This window comes from Chrysemys picta, chromosome 3 (genome assembly GCF_011386835.1).
Source record: "Chrysemys picta bellii isolate R12L10 chromosome 3, ASM1138683v2, whole genome shotgun sequence".
NCBI classification, from domain to species: domain Eukaryota; kingdom Metazoa; phylum Chordata; order Testudines; family Emydidae; genus Chrysemys; species Chrysemys picta.
In genome coordinates this window covers 156,663,733-156,687,269 of record NC_088793.1, presented here as the reverse complement: position 1 = coordinate 156,687,269, position 23,537 = coordinate 156,663,733, and the positions used below count along the sequence as shown (strand labels likewise).

The 23,537-nt window shown below is 46.1% G+C and overlaps 1 protein-coding gene across 1 annotated transcript in view; it reads right to left on the bottom strand.

Annotated features, from left to right (window-relative positions):
• Positions 1-10,083, bottom strand: part of ITPKB (inositol-trisphosphate 3-kinase B) — a 105,722-nt gene extending 95,639 nt beyond the window's left edge. Inside the window, exon 1 of the mRNA XM_005289629.4 lies at positions 8,282-10,083. Within this exon, the coding sequence (XP_005289686.2) occupies positions 8,282-9,946 (1,665 nt within the window). The 5' untranslated portion in view covers positions 9,947-10,083. The remainder of the gene's footprint in view (positions 1-8,281) is intronic.
• Positions 10,084-23,537: the final 13,454 nt, after the last annotated feature.

Below are 23,537 nucleotides of genomic sequence, written 5' to 3'. Positions count from 1 at the left end.
TATACATATTCAGACTTAGGTCATCAATTGCCATAGAGAAGATAAAAACAAATGTAGCTGAGCCTGGAAAGAATGCTGCTAAAATTGGAAGAACATTTAGTGTGAGTGGCATAGGATGCAATAGCTTTGATTCTAATTTAACAAAATCCACCAGCATAAACCATACCAACAGAGATTGCAGATTTATCTTTCTGGTCTGGAGATCACTGGGAAAGTCAACCTGTCTTGCCCCCCACCCCTCCCCTCCTACAGCTGCAGGTCTGAACACTCTCTGCAATGTGTTAAATATAAACTACTAGTAATAGAAACTACATTATAGTTTCCTTATAGAGTTCCAAATGGACACCCCAGTAAAACCCATCCCACTCACAATATGCCCCCCATGCCAGAGCTTGTGGGATGGACCTTGTAAGACAATTATGATTGTCCTACACTCTGCTTGCAATGGGGGAATTCTCCTTTGGCCACCTAAGGGGTTTTTATGGCCACCATGTACAGCCAAGCCATGTACAAGGACTGTAGAAGGAGGGAGACTCCTCCCACAATGCCTTGATCTTGTCTCTGTTTTGGCATGGGGATCGACCCCTTTGCCATGGTATCCGAGCGCCTCTTTAACAGTTCAGTGGGGGGAAGAGTGTTGCTTGATTCTGTTTTGTCTTCCTGCACATGCATTGTCCAAGCAAGGACAAACAGTTCAGGTTTTTGTAATCTGAGTTCTCAGGAAGGCAGCCGAGTGAGGGGGCAGATGGGGCAAGCTCTTGCTTACTAAAGCAGGTGAACATGCTGGGCCAAATCCTGTGTTGACTTCCACTCTGTGCAACTCCATTAATAAAACCTGCCCCATTACTGACACCATGCAAAGGCGAAAGAGTCAAAGCTGCCACACATGGCCTTTGCAGTCCTGACAACAAGCTGTTCTGTTATCGTTGGGTCTGATACGCCAGTCTCTATGCAGGCCGAGCACACCCACTCAGACTGATGGGAGTTTTCCCTCAATAAGGACTGCAGGATAAGGCCGCCTGTGTTTGGTAACATCTAAGGGCCTGGTTTCAAGGGTTGCAGAGCACCCACTAGTTCAAAGGAAGTTGAGGAGTGAAATCCTGGGCAAAACTTTTATTAGCTTCAGGGGACCAGGTGGTCTTCACCCAATGGCAATGGTAGGTGCTCAACACTTCAGAAAATCAGACCACAAGGTCAGGGAGCAGCTAACAGTGTACTTCAAATCCAACTCATTCAGACGTGAGCATCTGACTCCAGAGACTGTGTTTGTCTTTTCTGGGGGATAAGGGATGCTTTCCCATTGCTTAAAGATCCCAATAGCACTGGTTGTTAATGCCGTTCCCATTTTGTAGTGCTCCTCAGATACTACCATACTATTTACAAGAAAAAAGTTTCAAGCAGCAAGTAACATACTACTTCTTCCAAAATCATCCCTGTGTTTTGATCAGCAACAAATCTTAGATCTGAAAGAAAAGACTGAATGTTTCTTTAGTAGACTGTCTCCTTTTCCCTGTGTAATAATAAAAAATATTTTTACTATAAAATCTTCTTTTTTTCATAACAGAAATGCATGATAGCATCGAAAATAACCTTGTAGCAGGAGGAAGAATGATAACATGAGTCTTAACAACATTCAGATGTTTCAGATTTTAATTTTGCACATCTACGAAAAACTACACGAAGGCAGAAAGCACTGGTGCTCACCAGTAATAGTAACTTGCACTTCTCTAGAGCCATTTGTCTAAGGATCTCCAAGAGCTTTGTGAATATCCATTAAAGTCACACTGCAGCCCTGTGTGCTAAGTAAATAGTATCACACCCATATTGTAGAAGGGAAAACTGAGGTACACAGAAGTTGGGATCTACATATTCAAAACCTCCATTTATGGTTCCCAACTTGACACTGGCAGCCTAATTTTCAGAGTTTCTGAATACCCGCAGGACAGTTGAAGCCAATAATATTGAAAATTAGGCTACTTATTTAGTTTCCTAAATAGAGATTTAAGACCCTAATTGTAGGCACCCACTTTTGAAGCTCATGGACATAATATTTAAATAGCTTCTTGAATTACTCGTAGCCACTGTGCATGCAGTGGAGCGAAAAGTCTATTTGTGCTTTTACATAATTTGGCTGGCATAGGGTACAATTTTCAAAAGCACCTAGTGCTATTTTCAAAAGTGACTTGGGCACTTATGAGCCTAAGTCTCACTAAAAATCAATAGGGCTTAGTTTCCTAAGTGTTTAGGTCACTTTTGAAAATGGGAATTAGGCTCCTAAGTCACAGAGGCACTTCTGAACATTTCACCCACATTTTATTTTTGCAGTGTTTATTAAATATTAAACATATTTCTTAGGAAGCTTTAGCTGAGTTCCATCTAATTAAAACAGATCAGAATAAGTGCACCAATTCACTCACTGGTATGGATAAAAAGTGAGCTCTAATAATTGTACAGGACTAATCTAAGCTGAAATGAGGTTTAATACCAGAAATAGGTGCCGACATACTCAAGAAGTGCCACACAATGATTGAAAGTGAGTGCTGAGCTCATGTTATCTCTTCATGTAAATCTGTTCTAACTTGTTATAGAAATAACATGGAAAACATGACACAGGTCCTGGCTGCCGTTTGGTTGTTTTTTATCACTTTATGGTTCTGTAAAGATGTAGACAAAAATGTGAAAAGTCTCCACTAATTTAGTGAGCTTAAATTTTGGTGTATCCAATCTGAGACACTTCACAGGTGCTAGGTACCTACAACTCCAGCAGGCATCAGTGGGATCTGTGAGTGGCTGGCCTGCAGTGTGTCAAGCTGGGCACCCAAAATGAGCGGACTATTTTGAAAAGCTGGTTCCTAATTATCCTTCGGGCACCAGGGATCACAAAACTGTGCAACACAGAATTAGAATCCCAAATAAAGAGTTCTCAGAAACCTCCCCAGCTTTCTTTTATGAATGTTTTCAGCCTGGAATTGCTCAAAACCACCAGAGTGAATGAATGTGCTGGTAAACACGTGCCTATAATAAAAGGGTGTAATATGTGCCATATAATCCCCATGCTATAGGACATGGAGGGGGTGAATGCAGTAGAAATCCTCCTCCATTGGCTCAAAAACTGCTGAAGAGAGGGGAGCCAAAATGGTATCATCCATCTTCTTATGTAAGCACCTCCACTACGTCACAATACATTTGGGGGCATGCAGGGTTAGAGAACAAGGCCAGATGGGAAGGGTATGGCAGGGGGCTCTGCACAACATCATCCCCAGCAACCCCTGTGGGGAAATACTTGCTATTACACAGCTACTTCCTGATTAAAATGACATATCGGATGGGAATGAAAACATATTGAATTTGATTGATTTCTTTTATGGGAGCAAATCAGGAGTGCTGCTGTCAGACAATGCTTTGGAACACCCTAGAGAGAAGGCAAGGGGTCTGCCTGGTGCCTGGCTGGAGCTTGGCACAGCTACATTGCCTCATAGAAATATTTTACAGTCACTGCCAGTCAAATAAATACATTCCCCTTTCTGCAGTAATCACATATGCACTTTCCAAAAGCTCTCACTATTTAGCTCACGTTAATGGAAACTCCATACTCTAGGCCAGTGGCGATTACACGATGCTTGTTGAGAGAGACAGAGTTCTGGAACGTGCTGCAAGTTTTGTGATTGCAACACTTCAGGGTTCAGAGTCCTTCAGTTTCTGCACTAGTGCCGGGGAAGGCTAAGACGAAGAATGCTTAAGGGCATCTCATGCTACTTTTTCCAGGGGAAGGGGGGGTTTAAAGCCTTCGTTTTCATAAAGGGAATAGTTAAAGGATGTTCTGACAAACTGAGCGTTGCTTCTCTCTGGCTGCTGAGTTATTGAGGAATCAAGGATTTTGCTTGGCTAGCAGCGACTCACCATAGTGATCAGCACATGGTGATAGTGAGCAATAACAAGTGCAGCAGTCTTTTACTTAAGAGTCAGAGTGGAGAATTAACCAGCTGCAGGGGGGCAGGTCACCTGCTGCAAGACATGAGTAATTCCACTGACTTCAGCAGCAGGAGTTACTCAGATCCTGTGGCAGGAGAATAGGGCCCCTCTAGGAACGAAACACATGCAGGGCCATATACTCCAGTGAAGGCAATGGGAGTTACACCTACCCTGCAACAGGAGGATCAGGTCCCTAATGAGGGTGAAATCCTCTGATCATCCCCTCTGCTGTACCTGTGCAGCTGCATTGTCTCCAATGGGAGTTGAATGGGCACAGCTGCTGGGACAGTAAGCCCCTCTCCCCACCTCCTAAGCAAAGAGCCTGTGTGACAAACGAAAGGAATCCTTCCCAATATGCAAAGCACTGACACGTCTATGGGGTGGCTGCTAGACAACCCCCAGACTGGAGTAGCAGCTGAGTTGCAGGACATGTGGACCCACTGGGCACACTCCCTCTCCTTCCCCAGCCAGCCCACAATCACACTGCGGGCCCAGAGGCTCTGCGGCACACTGGGTTGCAGATTCCCCTGGACAGGCTCTTCCTCCTACATTGCTTAAGAAGTGCAATACCTCTGCGCCTTTTGAGCCTTGCAAGCTTGCACAAATGGGGGTGGGGTTTCCCCCAAGCAACTATCTGCAGCCTAGTAAAAACCACGGCACCAGAAACTTGCGCACAGTTTATGCTTTATTTAAACCTTGGGAGGAGTTACTATAAAAACGGTCTAATTTGCTTATTGTCATTTCACTGAGAATCACTAACACACTCCTTAATAATATCTTCTATGTCAATCTTCTCTAACACCATTCATCCTGCAGGGCCTCAATGCATTTTACAGACAGGCAGTTTACTGAGTAGACAGGAACAGGAGCGGTAGGTCTCTCCTCATCAGTCGAGGGGGGGGCAGGAGGGGGCAGAGAGATCTGTGGAGGTACCTAGCTATAGAGTTATACAGAAAACCTCATTTCTAAATATATCTTGTCTCAAAAGGAGGTGACTAACCCATCCACATTCTTCATGCTAAACAACTTAATGTTCCCGATCGTTTGCGGGATTATTGTCTGATTAGCCAGCCTGAGAGCGGGAATTGCAAAATACACATAGACAGCAACATATCTGCAACATTAACGCAGGACGAGTTCTGAAGTCCAGCTGAAGGAAGTTGCCTGCCCTACCATACAAAGAACACAAAGAGGAACTACAATAGACAGCCGGACATCCCAGATAGCTTTTCTAGCCAGATAGCCTCCAGAAAGGAAGGGCAGCAGTGAGCCTGTTGTTTACTGAATCTGTAAACACCCAGCATGAAGCTTACAACCCCAAACATACCTCCAGTGAGAACCACTTTCCTGTTGCTCATTGTTACCTCCTTTTCAGGTGCCGTAACCTTTCCTACCCACACAAATATCACTAATTGCAGATGCACATACTCAGGCCCAGCTGGTATAATTCAGCACAACACCACTGACCTCAACTGATTTACATCAACTGAGGATTTGGCCACCAGGGTTTATCTTGTCAGAAAATGTTAGTATGATCTGTAGTCGGAATTCCTCATGCATGTTCCTTCACAGTATATTTCATTTCCAGACAGTTACGCTTTGTCAAATGGAAATTGGTAAACCCATGAAAACAAATATGTGTACAACTGGAGACCATTCAAGTAGCCCCTTTCTGTGGTCATTATGGATTCCCAAATGTTCGCAGTGAGAACATGGAGTTAGGGTTTGGGCATGTTTTGTTATTTAAGTAAATCAAGGATCTGCAGAAAACAACACTGGATTACCAGGCATTTGCTCACAATCCTGGTGAGATGTTCACTATAAACTGCAAAGCAGGGGATCAAGCCCACAGTGGAACTTCATTTCATAGTAGGGAATCCCCACAGAGGCTGCAACCCAGCAAGTATTATGGGGATTATCCAAGCAAAAAGAAATGCTGGCTAACCTCCCTCAGATTTCTGGGAGACACTTTGGGCCAGATTCTGGTCTCACTTAGACTGGAGTAATCCCACTGAAGTCAATGGTGTTACTCTGGTATTCCACCAGATTTAGATCAGAATCTGGCCCTTTAATAATACAAATTAAGCTTACCTATGCTAGCAAACTCACTGCTAGACCACTGGGCCTGACCGAAGTCCACTGAAGTTAATAGGGGGTCTTTCCACTGACTTCAAAGAGCTTTAAATCAGGCCCATTGTCAGCAGTGGGTCCTGCTGAAACAGTTTAGGAAACCACTTGTCCACAATAAGGATGAAACATAGCTTTTTTTGCCACTTTTGCACAGAAATCAGTTTTGAGACTCATGGAAGCTGGTTTTGTCCCGTCCACACTAGCACTCAACTGTCTGCAGCACAGGTTCAGCAGGACTTATTGCTGATACCAGTTGTCAGTGACGGACAATGATTACTAAAATAATATACACAGAACAAAAATTTGTCAGCTAGAGAAATATCACAAAACAAAGAGCCCAGAGAGTGACTCAAAGGAACTAAATATGTCAAACTGTTTGAAAACATTAAGAGCTACAGCATTCATTACTTTGCCAATAGTGTTTCTGCCCAGCTGCTTCTCTGTCCTCCACAGAATTGGGCCTGGATCCTTGCTATGAGAAGAAAAAGGCAGCCCAAAAAAGGTGGTTTTCATTTATGTCTCAGCCTGATAGTTGTTCACAAACCTCAAAGCATCCTTTCTTCAGGGGCTTGATCCTTCTATTCAGTTTATGTTCTACTGTACTCATACCACTGCCGTCAACAGGAGTTTCACTGCCATGTGCCTAAGGCTGTTTAAACATAATGGACCGAATCATGAGGGATGCTCCAGATCTCCCATTAGAGTTAATGAGAGTTGTGGGTGCTTTCAGGATTTGACAGTTTAAAGGCTTCGGTCCTAAATGTTAAAGCAATTAGTAGATCAAGCCCCAGCTACAATAAAGACCGAATTTCAATCTCTGAAACACTGTGACATTGCTCCTCTGGGACAATTCACCTCACAAAGCTCAGGACGAAGCACGTGAGAGCGAAGGAAAAAGCGTGCTTTGTCCAGAGGATCCAGCCATGGAACAATCTTTCAGAGGAGATCAGGTGAATCCAGAATCTGACCATCTTTAGGAAATGCTGCAAAACCTTCCTCTTTGAAAAGGTCTTTCCACCATCGCAAGAATAACACTCACAACACTGGCCCAAAAAACCCCAAGCAACCAACCAACTAAACCCCAAAGTAAACCAACCTTAAATAAATATATAAATAAAAATAAATTAATAGCAAATGTTAAATGCTACTCTGAGCAAAGTTTTTACTCCAAAAATGGAGAAGTGCCAGAGTCTATGAAATGTACTAGAGATTTCATTATTGCGATTCACTTTATGTGAAAGGTGTGCAAATGCCACAGCGGGATAGAAAGAAAGAAAGAAAGAAAGAAAGAAAGAAAGAAAGAAAGAAAGAAAGAAAGAAAGAAAGAAAGAAAGAAGAGGAAATGTGCAAGTGAATCAGGGGAAACTCCTCAGAAGTCACTGAAGTTATACTAGTGTAAAACTGGTGTCAGTGAGAAGAAAAAGAACCACACCATAGTCTGAAGTTAAAAGAATAATAAATAGTTCTAGGTAAATTCTCTGCAACCAGGCTTGCAGTCCTTGGTTAGGAGTTTTGCCTAAGTACTACAAGATTGGGCGTTCCATTTGGTTGTGCAAGATCTCTCCTAAAAGCAGGTGATGACCATCAACATACTGTTACCAGTGATGGGTTTTGTGTGTGTGTGAGAGAGAGAGAGAGGGAAAGAGAAAGAGAAAGTTTCTCTTAAATGACTGCAAGCATCTTCTAAACACCTACCAATCAATATGATCTCAGGCAGGTCAGAAAGAGTTTGCCTCTGGCTTTGTCTTTCATCAGAGTTTAATAAGCACACAGGCTTTGTGGTTAATGATGATGGCTAATGAGGTAGCACCCCAGTTGAGATAAAGAAGGGCAACTAGCAGGTCTTTTACTATAATTGCCAGGGTGATGATGCATCAGAAGAGTGGTTCCCAAAGGATCTGGCAACACTATCCGTTTAGCAGACCTCAGCTACCCCAGTCAGTGGATCCTGCCTGTCATTTACCTGTCCGCAGTCTAACGCAGACTGGCATGGTGAGCAACCAAGTTCCAGGATGGGGGAGGTAGGACGCAGGAAAAGCTACTGGGTGGGTTACAGTTAGGGATGCTGGTCCCAGGCCCAGCATTAATGGAAGAAGCCATGGTGGAGTCTGGGGTACCAGTACTAGAGCCAACACTGGGGGCCACAACCCCTGGGGAAGCTGCTTTGGGCAGGACTTACCACTCTGGGTTTGTGCTGGTCCAGGGTCTGCAGGAAGGGCTGGGCTTGATCCAAGGTGCGCTCGGGGTCGCTGGAGATGTCCTCCTCAGACTCTTCCCAGGATGAGGAGAAGCCAGTGGAAGAAGCCGAAGAGGAAGACAGCTTCCTGATGGGCATGTTCACTCGGGGGCTCTCCCCGGCCTCCTCCTCCTGACCCCCTAGGTCAGTAATGATGACAGCGGGGATACTGCTCCCGCAGCAGCCCTCCCCCGGGGGTTTCCCCTTTTGTTCTGTGGGTGCTGCTGTCACCAGCAGCTGACCGTCTCCAAGGTGGTCCTGCTGCAGCGGGGCACAGGCTTGATCCACTGCTCCCAAGGAGCTCCCAGGCACTGAGCACAGCTCCTCCACAGAGACAGCCCAGTCCAGCGGACTTCCGAGCTCCCCCCAGCAGCCAGTCCGGGTGGGGCAATGCTGCTCTTCACCCCTCCCTTGCTCCGGGGCGGCTGAAGAGTCCGAGCCCCGCGATCCGCAGTTCTCGCCCCCCTCCTCTGTTGAGGCGGAACACTGAGTTTCTAGGGATACCCTGCCCCGCTCCATGATCCCTGAGCCCTGCGCGCTGTGGGTGCCCTCTCCTCGCTCCATCAACCCAGAGCCCTGTGCGCTGTGGGTACTCTCTCCTCGCTCCAACACCTCTGAGCCTCGCGCTCCACTGGACTCGCTCCTCCTCTCCATCACTTCCGAGCCCTGCGCTATGTGAACCCTCTCCCTGCTCTCCATCACTTCCGAGCCCTGCGCTATGTGAACCCTCTCCCTGCTCTCCATCACTTCTGAGTTCTGCGCCCTGGGGGACCCGCTCCACTTCTCAGTCTCCTCCGGTCCCTCCTGTTCGCAGGACCCGCTCCTCTTTTCCGTCTCCTCCGCTCCCAGCCCTCTCGGCATCCCACCGCCCCTCTTCATCTCCTCTGTACAACGCGCTCCGAGAGTGCTGCTCCCCCTTTCCATCTCCCCGGCAATCTGCGCTCCACAGTGCCCACCCTCCCTCTCCGTCTCCCCGGAAGCCTGCGCCCTGGGGGGCTCACGCCCCCTCTCCGTCTCTCCTGGATCCTGTGCTACGCGGCCCCATATCCCCCTCTCCGCCTCAGGCCAGGGAAAGGGGCTTGTCGGGACCTTGTCCTCCTCCTTCCTGGGCGCTTCCCGTGGGTCTCCGCCGGGGGGCCGGCTGCGGCGGGGTGGGATGGGGGACGGTGATCTCCTGCCCAGCCGCGGGCTCTTGAGGTGCAGGGTGGCTGAGCTGCTCGCCTGGATGTGCGCCTCGAAGAGCCCCACTTTCTGGTTCACCTGCACGTTCTGCAGCTCCCGCTGGCGGGGCCGCGACGGCTCTTCCCTTCCCAGCCAGCTCGGGCTGCTGGGCCGCCTGCTGCCCCCGGGGGTCCCGGCGCTCCCCGGGTCCTCTGGCGGCGGCTGCTCCCTGGGGGGAAAGAGGAAGGCCGAGCTCCTCCGGGGGCAGCTGGGGCTCCCGGCGCCCGGACTGAGCGTGGCCAGCGGGCAGCAGGGGCCGTGCAGCTCCGAGACCTGCAGCACCTGCCCCCGGGGAGGAGGCGTCTGGCTCCGGCTACCGCCGCTCTTCACCTCGTTGCTGCTATTCATCATCACCAGGCTATTGAGCGCATAGCAGTACACAGCCATAGTACTGAGCCCGGGCGCTCGCGGGGCAAGCCTCCTCCTCCTCCTCCTGGGTCAGCCTCTGCGGGGCAGCCGGGGTCCTCCCTGGGCCGGGGGCAGCACCATCGCCTGGGAAGCCGCAGGGGGGCGGAGGAGCTGGCCTGGCCCTTGCCCAAAGCTCCATAAACAAATCAGCTGGAGAGGAGAGAGAGAGAGAGAGAGATGAGCCAGGAGCAACAGCGCTATGGGCATGGGGCAAGGCACAGAGGCTGCAGACTCGGGCCATGAGCAAAGGTGAGTGACTATGGTTTGCTTTGTTGTGGCCCTCCGTGTGCTAGGAGTCGCTTATATCCATGTATATCTACTGCTTCTGTGTGTGTGCGCGCGCCTCAGGGCCTGAATCCACTTACTGTGTATGTGTCGTCTCACTGTATATCTCCACGTGTATGTCTATTTACTCCGTCTGTGTGCAGATCTGTAGCTTTGTGTATGTTAGGTGTGTCTCTGCAAGGCATGGAATATGCCAAATATATTTATGTCCACTACTTCAGGTGTGTATTTGTATGTCTCTTCATCTGATTACATCTGTTCATGTCTACTTCATTGTTTGGAGGGGTTTCTGGCTGGCTCTGTATAACTTCTGCCTGTGTATTTCTACTGCCTTGTGCATGTGTTATTTGCATTTGTGTGTGTGTGTGCTACATCTATTCGCATTAGCTGATCAAAATTCTTCTGTCAAAACTGATTTTCAATGGAAAACTGGGACTTTAGCTAAACAAAATCTTTCACAAAAGTGTCTTCTTTCTGTGGAAAAATTCAACTTTTTGTTAAAAACACACACTTCTTGTAGTTCACCTGCCTCCGGCTCCTATCTTCTCTATAGGCCCGCTCTCCAGCTACACTACATCTCTCAGGATGGACTCTCAGCAAGTGGGCAAACTATTGTGTCTCATGAGAGGTGTAGCCTTGCCAAGGAGCCCAGCCTATAGAAAAGAATGAGGGCGTGAAACACTCAAACTACAACTCCCATAGAGCACCACAACAGAATTTCTAAATAATAATTTTCAAGTTTTGACTAAAAGATTTTGTCTGAAATATGCATAAGTACTGGTGTGGCTTTGTCTATGCTGTGGGTATGTGTGTATATGTCTGTCCTCCTATGACATGAAGATCAAATTAGGTTCTGCTTGGAGAATGTGTTTCTTTTCAGTGTAAGCGTGGATAGGTCTACGCCTTTGTGTGGCTTTGTTTATTATGGATCCATGTGTTTGCTGTTCGCTCTGTGTTTGTGTGCCTCTGTATGGCTTTGTGCAGCTCCATGTATGTTAGCTCTAGATGTGTTTACCCTATGTCTGTCCCCGAGGTGTGGTATAAGATTGTGTATGCATCTCTTGAATTAGTCTTACATATATTCTTGGGCATGTCTAGCTTGTGTTCCCTGTATAGACATCTGTATGAGAGTGTGCTGCAGCTCTGTGTGCTTTTGTGAGTATGTGATTCTTCCTGTGTGGGTAACCCTCAGTCCATGTGTCTTCATCTGTTTATATTAGCTCGGTGTGTCTCTATGTACATGTATGTTTGTATGTATAGCTAGAATTACAGCCTTCTTTTCACATTGGAGCATTTGAATTCTATGTATGAAAAATATGCATGAGTGTGTTGTGTGCATGTGTAAATGTTTATTTATATGCACGTGTGCATACACTAGCTGTAGATGTGTCTTTGAATGGACCTGTGTACAACTGTATGTCCATGTGTATTTCTGTGTGTCCTGGTGAGTCTATATGCTAAATGCCTTTGTATTGTGTATTAATATTCATTAAAAGGCATCAATTCGCTCCGGGGTATAATTTGCAGCGATGTGCATGTACAACGGGGTGTCCTGGATATTAGCTCGGTGCCTATGCATCTCTAGAATTACAGCCTGCTGTTCGCACTGGGTCATGTTGTGACGGTGTGCAAACGGGTGAGTGTCTGGGTGTGTGCCGATGTCGCGCGTGTGTGTGTGTGTGTGTGTGTACGTGCCCATCTCTATCGGAGCGTTCAGGAGAAATACATCTGAACGCGCCTGTCCTGCTATACAGTGGGAGAGCCAACTGAGAGCCTTTCATACTCCACTCCTGTCCAGAGATGCACTATAAGGCGGACGGCTGAGCAGTTTTGCTGACAGCTTGCTTTCCCCTCCCTGCAGCGAGCTCCTGAGCGCACATAAGCCTGTTCGTATTTTCCTTGTAAATTATTTTCAGAACGCTCAGTTCACACGTTTCACAGAAAATGATCTAACTGCATTTTGCCACCACAATAATCTTTTCAAACAAGCATTTGCTGCTACCGCTCAGCTTGCCCGAAAGGGCAGCTACCGTATTTTGTTCCTGCCTGCAGCATAACGCACTAGGTAATGCCGGGGGATGAAAACACGACAGTTACTCATTAAAGAGTGAAGAAGGCGGCTTGACATGATATGTACAGGGAGGCACGTTTGAGAAACATTGTGAAACTTGTGCGATTTTCCCCCCTATGATCCAACCCTCCTGCCCTGCTGTTCTTCCCAGATAAAGAGAGATCCGCTTAATCGAGAGAAAGCCAAGGGGGGGGAAATCGAATGAAACAGTCCACCCTTACCTGGTATATCAGGGACTCATGCAGACTTCACAGTCCTGTTAGTTCACCTCCCCTTGAAACACTCGCAGGAACTGAGACACACACAAAATGCTCCAGAAATCATTTCCTCATCCAGATCAGGATTTAAAAATGTAGCCGTCTATATTATATACCAGAGGTTTTTTTAAATGGGCTGGTTTCTTTTTGTGTTGAATCGTGGGGCTTGCCTTCACCGATTGGTTGTGTTGCTAACTGATTCTCCTTTCCCCGCCAACCGCGCGAGCAGCCTTGTCACTTTCAGCTTTGCAGTTTCTTGAATGTTTGTTCAATGTGCGATTAAAAGCGAGCGAGCGAGGAGAGCGGGGAGGGGCGGAGGGTAGGAAGGCAGGAAGGAAGTTGTGAGCCTGTCTGGGGTTGAACTCAGCGGAACAAGTTTCATTTTTTTTCTTCTTCTTTTTTTTTTTTCTTTCCTTTCTATTGCTTGGCAGGACCGCTGGAGGGAAACACTAAAAAAAAGTTTCCATTGTTAACTAGCAAAAAAAAAAAAAAAAGTTTCTTCTTCTGTGGGTTAAAGATACACGATCCATTTTCCAACCTCAGCTTGATCTTACTATGTATATCACTTGCTGCACTATTTTAAACCCTCAACTTCAGTTCCTTTTCACAAAGAAGATCCTAGGTCATTGCCTAACCCACACATGGGCTGTTGTTTGCATCTAGTGCACAGGCTGCTGAGCTTCCAAGGCTCATGAGGCAGTCCTAGGATAAGCACCAGAAATAGTCATATTGTAAGAAGCTTCAAACCAAGGTGGGTTCAAATTAATTCTCTAACCTAAGTATCATATTTTATAACCTTAGCTTTCAGTACAGTACTTGGGGGGGGGGGGGGTTAAATGCACCTCTGGCATGGCCAGTGTGTTTAAGGCTATTTTAGTCCCACTTACATCCTGTTTTGAAGCCTTAAGTGGTGCCTAGGCTTGTCTTGTAGTGTCCTTCTGCACAGGGGTGCATTTCTCCCAAAGTGAGGACATGACTTGGACTGGATTCTCCTCTGCCCTGCCCCTTTTTGGTCATTTGCATCCGTTCAAAGAGGGTGCAAACGGCTACCTTTCCGACGGGGTAGTGTTTTACTACCTACTTTGCCCTCAGGGCCGGCTTTAGGCCAATTCCACCAATTCCCCCGAATCGGGCCCCGCGCCTAAGAGGGCCCCGCACCCAGTGGCAGGGCTGCCGGGGTGGGGGCAAGTGGCCGAGAATCCCTTACCTGGCTAGAGGCTCCTTTTTTAATTTTTACTCAGCCGGCGGCACTCCAAGTCTTCGGCGGCACTTCAGCGGCGGGTCCTTCACTCGCTCCGGGTCTTCGGCAGTACTTCGGCAGCAGGTCCTTCAGTGCCGTCGAAGACCCGGAGCGAGTGAAGGACCCACCGCCGAAGACTAGGAGCGCCGCCCGGTGAGTACAAGCCCCACGTGTTTTTTTTTTTATGTGTTTTTTTTTTTTTTAGTCATCCCTGCCGGGGCCCCGTCGAAACTGTTCGAATCGGGCCCCGCACTTCCTAAAGCCGGCCCTGTTTGCCCTGGTGGAAATGACTAAAGATGCAGGGCAATGGAGAATCGGGATCCTTAGGGTAGATCCTCAGCTGATGTAAACTGTCATAGCTCTGTAGTAACTTCACTTAGCTTAGGATCTGCCCCCTGTATTTCTGTAGGATAGCATCCAAAATGTGGGTCTAGAAGGAAGGCTGTCCTTCCTGATGGGAGCTATGTGATACAGCTATCCCATACTCAGCTCCTGCAGGGCTTATGCACAACTCCCATTTGGCAGCAAGAATGGGCTCTTGGCTATGAAAAGGGATGATATTTAAAATCAAGATAGCTAAGTTGAGATGGCTATCTCAATATAAAATCCATAGTGGAGGCAAGGCACTGCAGTTTTTACCCTTGTGTAGCTCAGATAATGCTGGCTGGTGGTTATAGGGTTGACCTCAACTAGCTACACTGAGGTAAAAACAACCCATGACTTGTCTCTGCTAGGATTTTATACTGAGATAGCTATCTCGATGTAAAACCATACCTCTTTTTTGCAATAAAGACATAGCCTCTGGAGTGAACAGGGGCAGAAAGTTCTCTGAACCTGCAGAAGGAGATGTGAATTGCCAGTCTCACAGACACACAGATAGACAGAGCGAGCACATTTTTGTTTTTCTATTCCAAGAAATTTTAATTAGCTCTGTGCAGGAAAAGAGAGTATTAGAATCGTTCCACAAAAAGAGCAACTTTTTCTGCAGTGTCTGAGCTCAGAGGGACCTAGTCTTTCAAGGACTTAAGCATGTGGGTAATATTACTCACATAAGCAGATACATTGAGTTCAATGTGAGTAAAGTTACTCCGGCGTAAGAGTTTGCAGGATCTGACTGTGTGTGTGTGTGTGTGTGTGTGTGTGTGTGTGTGTGTGTGTGTGTGTGTGTGTAAAATTTGATCTTAATCATAAATTCAGAAATGCATGAAGATTTATAAGTGTTCCCCTTTAAAAATTCTGAAGTATTGTGCAATGGCATGTTCACATGTGTGTTGCTATGTATCCATATAGCTGTGTGTGCATATTTTAGACTACTACTTAGGGCTTATTTAGACTAAGGATTTTGCCCGAGTGTAACCATATTAGTGTACCTATACTAGTAGAAAGCTCTAATGCAGACCCACTCCTCTGGTGCAAAATGCGGCTTGTTTCTGTGTGACCTACCCCAGGATAAGTGACCAGGTAAGTCACATGAGTGCAAGCCCCATCTTACACCCATGCAGCACATCTACACTGCGAGTTTGCATTAGTGCAGCTACATTTATACAAAAATCCCCAATGTAGACAGCCTAAGAGTACTGTAATATTATTTTAAAGAGTCAGAAAATCTGACTTCCAGATCTAAATTTCTTCTGCATACATTACATACATCACTCTTTTAATCATACAGGGAGTGGTTAATAAAAATTGAAAGAAAAGAAAAAATCCTCTTAGATACAAATCACTTTTCATGATGTTTAGATAAGGCAAGGAAATTATAGTTTCCAGCCCTGGAACCACATAGTGGCCATCATTATATAATGAAGAGCAGGTAAAGTTCAGTGCACTAGTTTTCCCATCAAGTAATCTGTGGAAGATAGGCCTATTCTGTACATCGGTTAGACTATGTGGCAATCACAAATCTAACCAGTTCACAAAGGTAGACTATTTGGTCCTATGGAGTCATATTCTTGCTATGTAAAAACATGAAGGGGTGGGGAAATGATATTTCTTTCATAAGATGGATGATCAGTTCTATTATTATTATTTTATTTTATTTATTATTTTGTTACTGTAGTACATAAGAGCCCCAATCATGGACCAGAACCCCATTGTGTTTGGTGCTGCACAAACACAGACTAAAAAGACATTCTCTGTTCCAAAGAGCTTACAATCTAAATATAGTAAAAGTAAAATTCTTAAACAACCACAAAAGGCCTAAGTCAGTGGCAAACCTACCATTGACTTCAGTGGAAGTAGGACCGGGGTCTAAATCCTTCACATCTAAGTTTATACCCACTGCTTCCAAATAAAATCATTGTACCGCAGGGGAGACACTGAATAAACTGAGAGGATAATATAAAAGCACCTGAACCTACAAACCGTTACTCATGGAAATAGTCCTTACTCACATGAAACATTGCCATTGAAATTAACAGGACTACTCACCTGAAGAAAGGTTTGCAGACCCCAACCCTATATATTCGGGAAACAGAGTGGAGAAAAATAATGAAAGCAGGCCATAGAGTTGAAGGTGTGTAAAAGACTCCCACTGACAGAGGATGGGAATATTTTAGGAAGAGAAATTTCATGATTCTCAAAGGTAATGATATTGTAGTATTTTATGTACAGTGCAGTGATCAGTGAATTATACATACAGTATGTTCTAAAGAAGACTACACTGTAAAGGTCAGCAAAACTGATACAACCCTCCCCCCGTCTATTTATATATCATCCTGTCTAATAATAATAACAACAATCCCAAAGTACAGTATCCTCATTCCTAATGGAATTCTGTCCCACTTTTGTTACAAGATCTAGCTCAGTTAAATAACCAATCTCTGCAAGTCTCTTGAGTGATTACTTAAAGTTTTCACTGTGTGTTAAAAATGACTGTGCTGTCACTATTTATCTATCTCTGCAACCAGGAACGGTGTTTACAGCCGCCCAGTGGCAGATATTACTTTGTTGATTCTTCCCAGCAGAAAGTCCAGTTATACAACAATAGGAAATATGAGTATGTAAATAAATGTGGAGTAATTCCACAGAAATCAACAGACTTACTCCACATTTACCTCACTGTAACTGAGAATGAATTTAGCTAATATTTTATTATAAAAAAAAAAAAAACCCACACATGACCTAACAGGAAATACAAGCCAAAACTAACGTTGAGGGTTGGCAACTCTTCATGAAGCATGAGTGTTCCTGTCACAAGAATGATACACTTCTGATCATTCCAGGGAGGTAGAGTGGGTTGGTGGGTGACACTAAGAAATGGGAATAAGGATCTAGAATGTTATTCAATTGTACTCCAGTCTTTTGCATTGTTTCAGTGGCTCAAAGGGATCAGAAAGCAGACACCTCTGGCCAGCTGAGAATTTCTTTGGCATGGGACAGCTCTCAGCTGGGTCATAGCTGGCTTACCAGATGACCGGGCCAACATCTTCCCCCTCATACATGTATTTGGCTCCCAGCATGGGGAGAATATTGAGGTGGGAAGAGGGCGTGGCTGGAACATTGTGCTCCAGTTCAGCAGGCGTATCAGCCCAGATCGTCAAAGGTATTTCGGTACCTAACTCCCATTGGCTTCAGTACCTAAATAGCTGTTAGAATTTAGAGCTGCCTTTAGGCTCCACTAACCTACACTAGGATTCAGCTCAGTGTAGAATCATGGTGAGACTCAAGGAATCAGTTGTAGCTGTTTGAGAGCCCTCCCCCTCTCTACTGTGCCAAGTAGAAGCTCAGTGAAGCGGAGAATCTGATGCAAGGATTTCTAGGTTCTATTCTTGGCCCCACTGCTGACTTGCTGCATGATCTGGGGGATGTTATTTTTTTAAATATCTTTCTGCCTTAGTTTACCTGTCTGTGAAACAGGTATAATAATATCTACTTTGCCTCACAGGGGTGTTTATGGCTCTATATCACTTGACGTTTGTCACATACTGTGAGATTCTTGGATGAAACAAGCTATGTGCAAAGTAGTAGTAGTAGTAGTATTCTAAGAACATGGGGCTGGATGATGTGTTATAGCTCTTGTAGCAGGGGGTTGGCAGACTCTGAAAGAGCTCAAGTGCTTTGATATCTCTGGATGAAAGGTATTAGACAAGGGCTAAAGAATAGAAATTATGTATAGACACACATGCAGCAAGACAGGGAAAAAGAAATTTTGCGCTAGGCTTAGACACCCATCATAGATCTGAGACATTACTGTTCTGTTTGGCACAATACATTCATGCAGGGGGTACCTTCATTGTTCCATTAGGTAACATTCTAAAATGTGTGCGTATGTGTGTGGTTTTATGCTCATGTAATTCCGTTGAGTTCTGTAGAGTTGTTCCTTATTTAGCCTAATGTGAGAGAAGAATCAGGCCTAGATCTGTAGTATGTGTGTGTCATAAACACATTTTACTGTTCTGCAATAGATTAGCAAGTTGACCCATAGTTCCTACTTACTATTAATAATATGTGTACAGCTGTATATCTGTGGTGTGTCCTATGAGTCAGCATTAAGATTTCCTTTTTTGCACAGACCTTCCAAAGAGCATTACAAAAACACAATAAACCATGCATATTTTTTATTTTATTAAAAAAAGGATGCAAATGGAATATATCTCATTCATTATTTCTAAGGCTACTAAATGTTGCACAAAAGGGCCTGGAAGAGGGTTTAAAATGCCAACTGTTCAAATACTATTTCAGTGTCTGGAAAGGTTTTTCTTGGTCATTGGTCACAATTATTCCATTGGACTGTGACCACGTAACCATAATTGGACAGCTTTGCATTTGTTTTAGATAATTTTTATTATGGCAGGAAAAAGGCAAGCTGTTTTTTTTTAGAGTCTGCAACATGTCATGTGAGGTTTTTTTCACCGCTGCTTGGCTCTCTCTGCTTTTGTGAAATACGATGGATATATATTACATGACATGGCTGAGATAATCCACAGTACCTTTTTAGGGATGAGCTGAACAGGAAATCACAGGAAATGTTGTCAAAGTTTCCATTCTCTGTAATGAGTGGCCTCTGCTTTTGGAGGGAAAGAAAAAGGGGGAGGGGGAGGGGGGCGGAGGAACTTAGGAAGATTTGGTTTATAATTTTAGATCCCACAGTGGGAGATGAACATTTAATGCATTTAATTAAAAATAAAGCACCAAGAATCCATGTAGGAATCTATTGTTACATACATCTGAGGGCCTGTGGCATAATACATTTTAAGGATTTACCAAAATATTTGTAATAAAGCACACACACCAAAAAGAACAGATATTCCTCACACTCTCTTAGGTCTGTGAAAGGAAAAATGTCCAGATTTGACTCAGCACAACAGATTTTAATAAACTGGCAGCTCATGGGTGATTATTAATAATTTTGAAAACTAAGGTACTAAAGCTATGAAAATGTCCTTAAATGAGGTTGCTGAACAACAGTGTACTCTTTTCTGTATACAGTACTTCTCATTGCCAAGCAACAAATTGCAAAGGCCAACGGACCTCTGACCCTGAAAGACAGCTTGGACTACAGCACTCATTGAAAACCACCAGCCCTTAAATGTAAAAGCAAATGTAAAAGAACATCTTCCCCATCTTGAGTGAAATCCATTTTCTGGTTCAAGCAGGGAAAGTCACTGCTTTTCCCTGAAAAACCAGAGATGGAAATAACCAAAACCTCTATGGAAATAACAACACATACACCCTGTAGCGAGAGGGCATGGTCTCCCTCCCTGACAGACGGGGAGAGAACCGCAACCACCCCTTGGTGGGCAGAACCGGGACACCCACAGCCGCTCTGCCGGAAGCAGAGGAGCGGGGCAATAACTGGAAATATAAAAGGCCGGCCCTCCAGCTCAATTGGGACAGAGCTGCCAGAGGAGCAGGACGTCTCTCTCCCACTGCTGCAGCCCGGACCTGATGGAGGCTGCTACAGTGCCAGAGACCCAGAGGGACTGCCAGAGCTGCCAGACACCAAGGACACCGAGGCGTTGTTGGGGCTGCCACTAGCTGTTTACCTGAATGAGAATGACAACAACCTCAGAACCCAGGTATCCCCTGACTGGGAGTGTAGGAAGGAGCCCATGGAAGCTGAATAGGGTTCAGCCGTGTTACTGACTGCAGGCCAGCCAGTGTGTTGCGGCCAGATTTCCCCGCTGACCCAGTGGTGGACCACTCCGCCACTGTTAGGGCCTTGGGCTGGGATGCAGTGGAGCAGGTGGGCCTGCATCCGCCTCCCCCTGCTGCCCCACCCTTGGGGGTGGCAGCCTCCCCACCTTTAGGCCAGGAGGCCTGCATTGGTCTGACACCTGCCTGAGCTAGGACGCCAGATGGAGAGAGCTAATCCCCGCTAGACTGCTGTGTTGCTCTGCCTGACTGCAGGCCAGAGCCCTTAACTGATTACGGTCCCACTCTGATTGAGGGCTCCAGGCCTATCGACTTACTGCTATACTGCCCGACTGCGGGCCAGAACCATTAACTGTGTGCTGCCCCGCTCTGGCTGAGGGCCGGGGGCTCACAGACTCAATTGCTGCCCAGCCTGGACTGCAGGCTTGGGCCTATCAACAGTCGGGTAATTCCCCCCTGAACAGAGTCACTCTAGGAGCATTGCAGCAAGAGGGTGTAGTCTCCCTCCCTGACAGATGGGAAGAGAACCGTGACTGCCTTACACACTCACACACACTTATGCACATGTACACACGCAGTCAAATATGGGTTGGGAGTGCACACAAGCTCTCACCCTGAGCACACAATCACTCAGCATGTACATTCACACAGACATGCACATGTGCATACGCTCCTAGTCTGAGTAAACACACCATCACAGTATGAACACATTCATGTGTTCTACCCCTTGCTCCACTACCGGGGGGCGTGTTAGAGTGGGAACCTGTGCGTGCGTGCACACACCTGCACATGTTTCCTCCCTCCTCTAGAATTGGAAGGGCTGGCAATCTCAAGAGGGTGCTTCCTCTCACAAGATTTCCAACCCAATACTGCAGATTCACAAGGTTCGGCTCATTCTGAGAAGGTGGAGTGCTTGGTGTAGCATTTAGCATGGGACTGGGAGTTAGAGGGTCTATTCCCAGCTCGACCACTGACTAACTCTGTGCCTTTAGGCAAATCATTTAGGCCAACATTTTCAAATCCAATTCCCTAAAGGTAGGCACCTAAATCCAGATTTAGGTGCCTAAATAAGTAGCCAAATTTTCAGGGACGTGGCACACCCACAATTCTCACTGAAGTCAATGGCTTTTCACCAGGGATGAATCTGGCCCATGGTTCAATTCTGCTTCCATGCTTCAGCAAATGCTGCATGATTATTTATTTTTCCTTTAAAAAATGCAAAGATGTTTTTACGTTCTGTGCAGATCATAATAATAAGCAGCTTGAACTGAAATGTCTAGAGAGTAATTACAACCAGCAAAGGTGAAGCTGTGGCCCAGGAATAAACATTAGTTACCCATTTCCACAGCCTGCTGAATCAGACCTGAAGCAGTTGGTCAGATTAGACCTAGTGGGCTCTGGAACATTAAACCTGCCGGATGGGAATTACTTCTCTGGCACTTCTTGGAGAACTCCAGGGGGTATTGGAGAGGGGTTTGCCTTTAGAGAACAATACAAAAACCTGGATGGGGGGGGGGAAGGTTGGCTCCTGATCTAGGGTGACCAGATGTCCCGTTTTTAAAGGGACAGTCCTGTTTTTTGGGACTTTTTCTTATATAGGCACCTATTACTCCCAACCCCCGTCCCGTTTTTTCACAGTTGCTATTGGTAACCCTATCCTGATCCCACAGCAGAATTATTGTGCTTTCTTCACTCTTTGCTCTGCCTTTATCCTTTGCTCTCTTCCTGACACAGCCCTTCATCTGGACCAGATTCTCCTCCAGCACAGCAGTGTGATTCCCTTTAATCTCCATGGGAGTTGTGATAGTGAGCCGGGGAGAAGTTGGCCCTCAGGAGCCTATATGCTGCTTCGCTAGTATTGGACCAAATCCTGAGGCCAGTCAGCTGGCTCTCCTTTGTTGTCATGTAGGGGAATCTCTCCTGCTAACTCAGAGGACACTCAAACTGGTGCAGTGAAGGATGTGAAGCAGATGTTCAGCCACTCCATGGTGGCAAGTTCATGCAAATAAGCTCTTTGTGCCCCTTCTGATTGTGCCTTCATGGATCCGGGTCCCCACAATCTTGCATGCAGGAAACGTGGGGCTGTCTGGTGAGGGGGAAAGGGAGACTGGATGGATCCCAGATATAGTGCTTGTGGAGGGGGAGACTGGGTGAGCGGTAGGGGCTACGCTGCCCTCACTCTCATTGCCAAGGTGGACAGAATCCTCTGATTCCAAAAGGCCCCTTTGCCAGCTGACTGCTCCATTATTACAGCTGGCACAAATGCCGCCATTTCCATACCCCAATCTGCAGGTGCCGCCAGGAGGTGGCAGAGGGATTGATTTGCAAATGCTGAGACTTGCACCCACAGCCATAGAAACCAAGACCAGTTTTAAACTTCGGCCCTTTAATCTCCACCCACAGCCGAATGAGGCTCTGTTCTTAAGGTCAGGCTCCTCAGAAGCAGGAGAGGGAGAGCTGGACAGAGCGCCACAGATTAACTACACAAGAGTTTCATTTGAGAAAGGATTTGGGTTTTGCCAATTTCATGACATTTTCTCCTTTCACTAATAACACCTCCCACACTACTCCAGGGAAATGTTGGATCTGCTTACTGAGAGCAAGCAAGGAGAGATTATGCACAGATCACTAGTGAGCCTGAGGGCAGTTTGGTCCCGTACAGGCCAAGGGGGAGGACAGAACAACATATACCAGCCAACACTGACCCTTCCCCAGCCGAACCCCAAGCAGAGGGAGAGACTTAGCTAAAAGGAGCCACAGAAATGCCACGGAAAAGTCCATTTTGATAGCGGAGATCACCAATGTCGTGAGACACCAGTCTTTTGGGAGGGGGTTGTTGGCAGACATATTGAATCAGAACTGGGATCTGCATCCCTCTGCTGAGTAATTCTTGGAGTGGACGGAGAGTGCACTTTATGAAGAAACCTTGTTTCCTTCTGTTTTATGTATTTGACATTTCCCAAAAAGAACAAAATGTTGGAATAACTAATTACTTCCCCTCCCTGCCCCATCTGTCATTAGGAGAAAGTTTACTTTACAGCTCTTGGTACATGTTGCAAATGGGGTGGATGGTGCTGAACGAAGACTTACAGTAACCAGTAAAAGAGGTGGCATTGGAGTTATAATCGGGGATCGTCACCAGGGAATCACCCGCCATTTGTGTGGTTTGGAAAGGAGATCTGTTGAAAGAGCATAGCAGACTGTATATAAAACCCAGGTGGCTGCACTGGTGACTGATGGGGTGGCACTTTCTCTGTGAGCTACTGAGAAATCAGTGGATGGGACTAGTAGTGAGAATTGTCTTGTTGGAGGTGCAGAGCCTCATTCCCCTCTCACTCACACGAGTGTGAAGCGGGAGTAGCTCTGTTGAAGGTATAAGTGAGAGGAGAATCAGGCCTGCTGACTTTTGGATGGGACTTAAAAAAAGGTGTGAACTTCTAGTCCCACTGAAGTAAAGGGGAGTTAATGGGACCTGCATTTCATGAAAGTCTTGCCCATTTAAGACCACCAGCACTTTCCCCAAGAATAAGGGATTGACCCCAGCATCCTCACCTAATCCCAGCTGAGACATTTATATTTGCCTAATGACATCATCACTGGGGTTTCAAAATGACACATTATTCT